Raw genomic sequence first — 8,416 nt, forward strand, 5'->3', positions numbered from 1 at the left:
GGAGTGTCACAGAGGGGGAGGAGGTACAGAGTAGTAAGGCAACTTCATGAAGTCAGATGGACCAGGAGGGTACTGGAGGTTGCCAGGTTGCCGGGAGCCTCAGGACTCCAGAAGTGCTCCAATGGAGGGAGGAGCTCTGATTCCCACCCACCTCCCCCCTCCTTACTGGGAGGCCAGGGCGGGCCAGGCACCCAGGGAGGAGGCGGTGTCCCTGGCTCCCTGCCCAAGGTGCAGCAGGGCGGGGCTGGAGCCGCAGGGGCGGGGCCCTGCCTAGTGTTATAAGAGGCAGCCTGGGCACCGCTGCAATGAGCTCTCTGCTCAGCTTAGCAGTAAGACACTGGCAACAGGCGCTCTCCCTGCTCCATCCAGCTGTCCAGCTGTGCACTCAGCCGCTGCCATGGTCTCCATGCCCACTGCCTGGTACTCCGTGGCTCTGGCTCTGCTCGTGGCCTTCCATGAAGGTGAGCCTGGTCTCACTTGCCGCTGCCTCCCCGGGAGGGTCAGTGTGGCAGGGTCTTCAGCACCACCCCCCATACGGATGCAATGCTTCTCGACATCAACTGGGGGTATACGGCTGGAGCCCATGGCAGCAGCATGGGGGTGCTGTGCAGGTGCAGGCTGCTGCAGCCTGGGACAGTGGCTGGCCCTTCCCATCAGGCTGCTGGGGCTTCCCCCAGGCTGGCCAGGAGCTTCTGAGAAGCTAGAATGCCAACTTCCTTGATTGTGCAAGAGGAGGAGCCTGGCAGGTCCCCTATCCCTGACCACCTCTCTGCCTCTCTCTCTCTTCCCGTCCTGTGCATGCAGGAAAGAGCCAGGCTGCTGACAACCTGGAGCAGCCAGAGCTCGCAGCCCAGGCCCGTGGCGCCCACCTACGGCCTCGACGTTGCTCCTGTAGCTCCTGGCTTGACAAGGAATGTGTCTACTTCTGCCACCTGGACATCATCTGGGTGAACACTGCTGGGTGAGCATCATGGAGACCTAGTGGGATACAAGCGCATGGGAGGGCTTCTGGTATGCTGGGGAGCCTCTGCCGCAGCCTGGCTCTCCTTTGGGCCTCCAGATGGGGGTATAGTGCTAATGCAAACAGTAAGCAGTTTCTGTTTCAACTCCACGTGGATGCCGCCAGAACCTGGTGTGCACAGGGGGGAGGCTCCTGAGCAAGCTCACAACTCCCTGGTAGGAAAGTTGTTCAGCTCCATTTTCCAGATTAAGACATTGAGACTTGGAGAGGTGAGGGGACTTCCCAAAGATCACACAGGAGCGGAGCAACTGGGCTGTAGCTACGCATCCACACTTCCCCAGAGAATAGCATTGTCAATGACAGCCGATGCAGCTTGACTGTGTCAGGCTCTCCACGCAGCTCTATGGGAGCAGTACCATCTCCTGAGCACCCCCAAAGCTCCCCAAAAAGCAGGCACTGCTTTGTCCCTAGATGACAGGCAAGAAACCTGCCTGAGCTCCCTGGCTGAGCACTGGTAGACGCTGGGTGCTGAGGGCTCTGCCTGCGCCCGTGCCGCCTCCAGGCCTCTGCATACCTCAGGTTGGAGTTTCTGTGTGTGTTTGTGATTTTTTTTTATTCCTTCCCTAAATTGCATAAGGCAAGAGAAGCCTGGCACGTAAGCGTGTAGAGCTAATCCGCACCTAAACACTCGCTCAGGGCGGGAACTCTGCCAGTCCCTGCGTGCCGTGTCTACCTGGAGTCATTGCGATTCTGCCACACCATCTAAAATTAGCTCTGTCACCTAAGGGTGCTGGTGTGGCCAGCCTCAGGGGCCCTACCTGACCCGGCCACCTTGGCCAGATAGTCTTTAATCTTTAATCATACACACACACACACACACACACACACACACACACACACACACACACACACACACACACAACATTTTAAGGTAGAACTTTAGGCCCATTTATGACCCTCCCAGGCAGGTAGAGAGGAGGAGATGGGGACATTCTAGCTGTGAGCAGGGTGCTAGGTGCTCTGCGATGGAGAGGTCGCCCTTCCTCCAGGGCCAGCTCTTCTTTGAAAACAGGACCAGCCTCACCCCCTGGGCTCAGGTTCCCCTTGGGAGGGGAGAAGGGCTGGAAGGGCTCCCAGCTCCCAGCTTTGGGTGGGACCACAGATTCCTCTTCCTGAGCAAAGCAGAGCCAGAGCAAAAGAGGCCAAGAGCGAGGAGGAAGCCTGCCCAGGCCTCCCTGGGCACACGGGTAGAACGAGAGTTCAGAGACTAGGCACCTTTCACTGCCATGAATGATGGCATGTGTACAGTGTGGACAATCCCTGCTAGCCAATGACAAAGGCTTACCTAATCTCTCTCTCTCTCTCTCTCTCTCTCTCTCTCTCTCTCTCTCTCTCTCTCTCTCTCTCTCTCTCTCTCTCTCTGTCTCTCTCTCTCTCTCCCTCCCTCCCTCCCTCCCTCCCTCCCTCCCTCCCTCCCTCCTTGTCCCACATCACTACCTTGCTGGCTGTTCGCCCACAGACAGACAGCTCCTTACGGCCTGGGAAATCCGCCAAGGCGCCGGCGCCGTTCTCTGCCAAGGCGCTGTGAGTGCTCCAGTGCCCACGACACTGCCTGTGCCACCTTCTGCCATCGAAGACCCCGGTAGGTAGACACCCAGCTTGCAGGGGTAGAGGTGGCTGCTAGCCTGACCCCTCCCTGACAGCAGGGTATCTAGGAATTAGGCAAAAAAGCTGGCCAGTTAGGAGTACGCCAGATCCTGGGGACCACAGGCAATGTGGGGGGTGGGGCAGCATCCTTTCCCACAGAGAACTAGGTACCTATGAGTCCTGCCTTGGGGGCTTTGTCCTGACTTGGGGGCTTCTGAGAATGCTTGTGTCCCCACCCCTGGGCATGTGGGATGCACCCCAGGAGACAGCTGAGTCAGACTTTGAAGATCCGCTGGACTTTGAATCCAACCTGAGGCTCAGAGCTTGTTTGAAATAAAAATAACATCTGGAGTTGGGAAGCCATGACACAATCCCAGGGTTGTCAGTGAGTTGGTGGGGGGGGGGGCAGAGGAGGAGGAGCTGACACCACGTCCCTCCCTTTCTTGGCTTCAGTTTTCCCATCTGTCAGAGAAGTGGAGAGAGATCGTATTTCTTTTCTCCTCCCCTTGGGAAAGCAGGAACTGGCTTCCTGAATCCAGTGCTCTAGCCACCATCACGGGTTCCAAGAAACTCCTCCTCTGGAGTTCAGCCTGGGGGTGGTGGGGGCAGGGGGAGGACCCTACCTCAGTTTCCCCTGCAGTTCAGGTAGCCAGATTCTGGGAAGCCCAGCCACACAGCTGCCTCATTCTAAGGCATTACACATTCCCAGTAGCTCAGTTTTCCTCAATCCCCACCCTGCCCGGGAAAGGAAGGATGCCAGGTGCACAGAGTGGAAATAGATCTGCTCCCCAGGGCAGGTGGGGTGGGGTGGGGGCTGGGCTGGGCCTGTAGCCAGGTGCCTTCAGGGTGCTGGACAGCCCCTCACATGGGCTCTGTTGCTGTTCCATTCCTTCAGGACTGAAGCTGTGTCCGTACCAAGAAGCCAGCCTTCTGCACAGGTGTCCCAGACTGGCAAGACATGGGCCTCAGCAGAAGAGCTCCTCCAGAGGCTGAGGTGAGGGCACCCAGCCCATTTCTCTGTTTTCCCATGAGAGATGGGAGAACTGAGTCTCAGAGAGGCGAAGCTCCTTGCTCAAAGTTGTAGAGCATCTGCGGCATCTGGCTGAGTCCAGTCTGCTCCTAATCACTGCTCTGTTAGTGCAAGGCCTGAGTGTAGACTTTTTGTCGAGGGTCTGGGGGCTCATGCCTGAGAACCACAGGTATCTGCACGGGCTGTGTCCACGTCAAGTCTCTTCACCCACTGCATGATCCTGAGGGGCTGACTGCCCAGCCTGCTCTGTCCTCACCTCCCCACATGGACACTTGTCCAACCACACTGATTAGAGGACAGAAACTCTTTGTGGGGTCCAAGGGACCCAAGGACAGTGGGCCTGACTGGGACTCCAGCCCTGTTGCAGACATGTTTTGTGACCACACACTTGCCATTCCACTTCTCTGTGATTCCGATTCTGATTTTTAAAATATGGAAATAGCAGTGACCATCTCACAGGATGGCCATGAAATCCTCAGGGTGTTGACATCTGTGATGTGTGTCAATCAGGATTTGACACTCATTCTGCTCTGAGGGTCTTGGCCATGTCTACTCCTGCTTCTGAGGGCTCTGGGAAGCTAGAAGATAGTGTGGCCCATTAGGAATTCCCATTTTTAAAGGGTCAGGCAGGAAGAAAGGAAACAAGGCAAGAAAGTGGGTGGGAATACATTTAAGAACATATATTTATGTCGTGCCTAGGTACAGGTGTCTCACACCTACAGTCCTAGCTACTCAGGAAGTTGAGATCTGAAGATCCAGGTTTAAAGCCAGTCTAAGTAGAAACTCTAATGTCCAATTAACCGTCAGTAAGCCAGAAGTGGAGCTGTGGCCCAAGTGGCAGAGCAATAGCCTTGGGCACAAAGCTAAGCAGGATGAAAATCAGGATGCTTTCACGTGTGTAGAGCACTTTACAGTGTGCACAGAGCTGCTTTTGCTACCTGTGCTCATCCCTGGGCAGACAAGGCCCATTTTGTATTTTATGAGGGTCCCAGCATCCTTGCCAGGACCTCTGCCAGATTCAGAGGGCAACTGGACCAGATTGTTTGGAATGCAGCACCTTGAGCAGCAGTCCTTTAACACATGGTAACATTAGAGAAGATGCAGTTTGGATGAGAGGAAGGTAGAGAGCCATGAAGGAAGGGAGATGCAGAAGAGGAAGAGTAGGCATGGGTGATACCTGGGTCATCTTTTGTCATACCATCCATCACTCTTGCAGAATGTAAAAGTCCCTATGGGCAGAGAAGATTCCAGTCCTAGTCTAGCTTTGACCTTGATGGGTAGGCCCTATTCTCAGGCTGTGACCACCTTCTGCTCCAAAATGTCCATAAGCCAGGATCCAAGTAAGAACTCGAATCTCTTTCTCTCATCTTGGATAGTTTGGATCTCCTGAAATGCTAAGTTGATCCATCTCAATTTCCAGGGACATTTCTGCCTCCAAGATCCACTTGGCCCAACGACAGCAGCAGGTGTTGACAAAGCCCAGGCCTGCGCACTCCAGGTGGAGGAAGAGATAGCGCCATGAGCCCCAGGAAGCTTGAGAAGGAAGCCAGTATGGAGATTGGGCGGCTCAAGGGAGACGCTGACTGTCTCTTGGACCAGGGTCTGGGTGTTTGCCTGTTGGACCCAACTGTTGGAGTTAGTGCGAGCTCTGGTCACCTCACTCTGGTGAGGAAGTCTATCCTGGTTGCATTGCACCCTCCTACCATCAGGGAAGCCCTCAGCCTCTGCAAGGTAGAGCAGCATGCCAGCACTGGCTGCCAGCCATGGCCCTGCTTAAAGGAGCTGTGTGGGGGTGGACATGAACCTGGAGGCCATGTCCTGTCTGTTTGGCCACAATCCAAGAGCATCTGTGCACCAGGGCACAGACATTCCTAAGCAGACTCAGAGGCTGGACAGCCTCAGGGCTGAATTCCTGGCTGGCTCCTATTGTCCTCCCTGACTCCCCATCCCCGAGAGCCTCTGCACCCTTAGTCTCTGGGGACACTGCTGGTGAGAAGACCCCGCTGGGCTTCAGCTATCTGTATATAACTTATTCTGAGAACTTCAAGAATCTCAATTATTTATTTTAATGTATTTTTTAATCTCAATTGTTTACCTGCAAACGTTTTGTTCATAATAAATGATGACATGGTGTTCTGGGATTTCTATTACTTATTTATTTTTGTCTTGGCTGACCAGAGGTGATAAGTCCATCTTAGGAAAGAGAGGTTGGCTGGAACCTCAGTTTCCACTGCCACTCTTGCTGGCCATCTTATGCTGCTAACCTGCCTTCTCTGGGCGTTTGCATCTGTGAGGACAGGATTCTGGAATCCATGTTCCCACCAATTACCCAGAAACCAATTGACAGCAGGCCTTGGCCCAGAGTGCTAGAAGAGTACAGAGGCCTACTTCTGCCCCAGTTGCTCCATCCTGTTCTGCCAGGAGCTGACTACAAGGCCCAGAGCAAAGAAGTTTGACACTTTTCTAATAGAAGAAGGCTCAGACTCTAGCTCAAACCCCATGCCTGCTGAGTCCATGCAGCCCTTCTGGGCCAAGGACACTCCTGCTGGTAGCTAGCTGGATCCACTGCTTCCATTTCTACCAAATCTCCCTTTGAACAGGTGGAGTCCTTTCCCCACAGCTGGGCTGGGCTGGGCTGGGCTGGGTGTGGCAGGCTGTGACCTGAGCCAGCTTTCAGAAAATATTTATAGACTAAGCAATAATCATTTACATAGGGCTCTAACCCTTGTCCACAAAACCAACCTCGACTGCTTCACGGAAGAATAACATGTTGACATGTATTAAGCTCATTCTGTATACTGGCATACAACAGACTTTATCCAGATTAACTCATTTGGGCACCAGAACAACCCTGGGATGCAGGGTAGAGATGAGGAACATGGTACACAAAGAAGGCAAGTAACTCTTTGTGGGTAACAGCATTAAGGGGTGACATCAGTATGGGAACTCCAGCTTGCTAGCTCCAGAATTTGTGTACATATGATTGAATCCATGGACCAGTTCTGAATCATGACCTCCAACAAAACTCTTTCTGAGTCTCAGTTTTTTCATCCAGAAAATGGGAAGTCATGGGCTGTAAATCACAGTGCTGATGCAAGCACAAGACAGGTGCACTCTGGTGCCAGGCTGAGCCTGGAGCCTGAGAAGAAGCAGAGTTTGCTTGTCAGGCTGCCAATGATGATTACATAATGCACAAGCTGGGGGCAGAGCATAAGGAGGACCGGTATGAGGGAGACTGGAGCTGGCTAGGGCAGAGGTGGAGGTCAGAGAAAGGATCTGTATGAAGGTGACACTCCTGTTGCCTCAAAACATGAGCCAGACTCAAATAAGTTGGAGGAAAACAGAGAGAGGATCTAGATGCGGGGAGAGGGGAGAGTGGGGTGTCCCCACCAGAGCCTCACTGGGCTGGAAGGCCAAGCTGGAGAGACCTTGAGGGTCAGGCTAAGAAGTTGGACTTCCTCTTGTGAGCTATGAAATGTCTGTGAGCATTAAGTGACCTGGTCAGGGCTGGGCCCTGAAACTATAGCCCTATCATGGGAGTCACTTGCCTACCTTTTAGGGTCCATGAGGCCTCCAGGCCAGCCTAGTCACATGTCGTCCATTCCTGCCCAATGCACAGCATTTTCTCCTGCTGAAGCTTCACCTGCTACTGACCCAGCATAATAGCTGCCCATTGAAAATGGCCCTACCCCTGAGACACCATAGGCCTGCAGCCCAGAGCTACATTGGGCAGGGGTCTTAGCAGTGGCAGAATGTCCTGGCAGAGGAGTTCTGGGGGAAGCAGATGCTCACTACACTTGACACAGGGTCCTGATCAGGGTTCGAGGTCAGCGACCCAGGTGACTGAGCAATAGTTTGAGGGAGAACAGGAGATCCATTGAGGTAAATGTGGTGCAAGATCTCTCAGATTCTTAGTCCTTGGGCCTTGGGTTTCTGGGGTCCTTGACCTGGCCCTCATCCAATCCCTCTTCTCTCCAAGGGACGAGTACTATGCAAAGCCAGGGAGTGTAGTGGGGAGGGGAGGGTGGGGGTCAATCATGCCCAGAGTCTGTGGGTGCTGCTAAACTGGGCAGCTGGGTCTGGGCAGTGGGTAGGAACCAGCAGGAAACAGAGAACAGATAAGGAGCCGCTATCAGGCCAACCTCTGGGAAGAATTCGGTCTACATTTGAGAAAATTTACATTTTGTGGAACAAAAACGTCTGCTTTCCCTAGTAAACAATAAGATTTTTCTAAAGCTTTCTGAATCAAATTCATGTTACCTTTGGCTGAATCTCTAGAGGCAAAGATAGGCCAGAAGGGGGCCAGGACAAGCCTGACTTATTCTGGTTATATGCACAGGAGAAGCTAAGGTGGGGAACAAATAGGGCTATACTCGAGTTCTGACCTGGCACAGAGCAGGCCAAGGAGGCTACAGGCTGGGCCTCAGTTCACACCACCCACTCACCATCTTGCTACAAACTCAGACTCTCTCTCGCTCTTTGTCTCAAATAGAGTCCAGGATAGGTTCCTATAAGTCATTTGCCTATCATCAGGGCAGTAAATTCCTGGAATATAGCCATCTATTCATTCAATAGTGATGATAATCTGAACTATACAAGCAGAAGCTACACTGCCTCAAAGGCCAAGCCTTAGCATTAGGGTAAATAGAGACTCCTGTTTATCAAGGGCTTACCAGGGCTTTGCACACACTAACTGTGACTCCTCATCACCACCTTAGGCAGCCAGTTCTAGTATTATAAGTAAATAAATAAAAGTTGAGCAAGGCACTGGTGGCTTA

At 53.1% G+C, this 8,416-nt stretch overlaps 1 protein-coding gene across 2 annotated transcripts; it reads left to right on the plus strand.

Annotated features, from left to right (window-relative positions):
* Positions 1–382: 382 nt before the first annotated feature.
* Positions 383–5,152, plus strand: Edn2 (endothelin 2). 2 transcript variants are annotated; one of them, XM_090333789.1, is made up of 5 exons: positions 383–461; positions 805–961; positions 2,481–2,603; positions 3,504–3,602; positions 5,059–5,152. In XM_090333789.1, exons 1-5 carry the CDS (start codon positions 398–400, stop codon positions 5,150–5,152), a joined length of 537 nt encoding a protein of 178 aa, XP_090189915.1. In that variant the 5' UTR covers positions 383–397. The 2 variants fall into 2 exon arrangements, with proteins under 2 accessions (XP_090189915.1, XP_090189916.1); XM_090333790.1 differs by lacking the exon at positions 3,504–3,602 and having other exon boundaries at positions 398–461.
* Positions 5,153–8,416: the final 3,264 nt, after the last annotated feature.

Source organism: Megascapheus bottae, chromosome 6, assembly GCF_031878675.1.
Source record: "Megascapheus bottae isolate mThoBot1 chromosome 6, mThoBot2.hap1, whole genome shotgun sequence".
Classification (NCBI taxonomy): Eukaryota; Metazoa; Chordata; class Mammalia; order Rodentia; family Geomyidae; genus Megascapheus; species Megascapheus bottae.

Coding starts and splice junctions, on each gene's coding strand:
- Edn2 (XM_090333789.1), top strand. CDS start 398: ATGGTCTCCATGCCCACTGCCTGGTACTCCGTGGCTCTGGCTCTGCTC. Junction 462..804: donor GCTCGTGGCCTTCCATGAAG/GTGAGCCTGGTC, acceptor CTGTGCATGCAG/GAAAGAGCCAGGCTGCTGAC. Junction 3,603..5,058: donor GAGCTCCTCCAGAGGCTGAG/GTGAGGGCACCC, acceptor CTCAATTTCCAG/GGACATTTCTGCCTCCAAGA.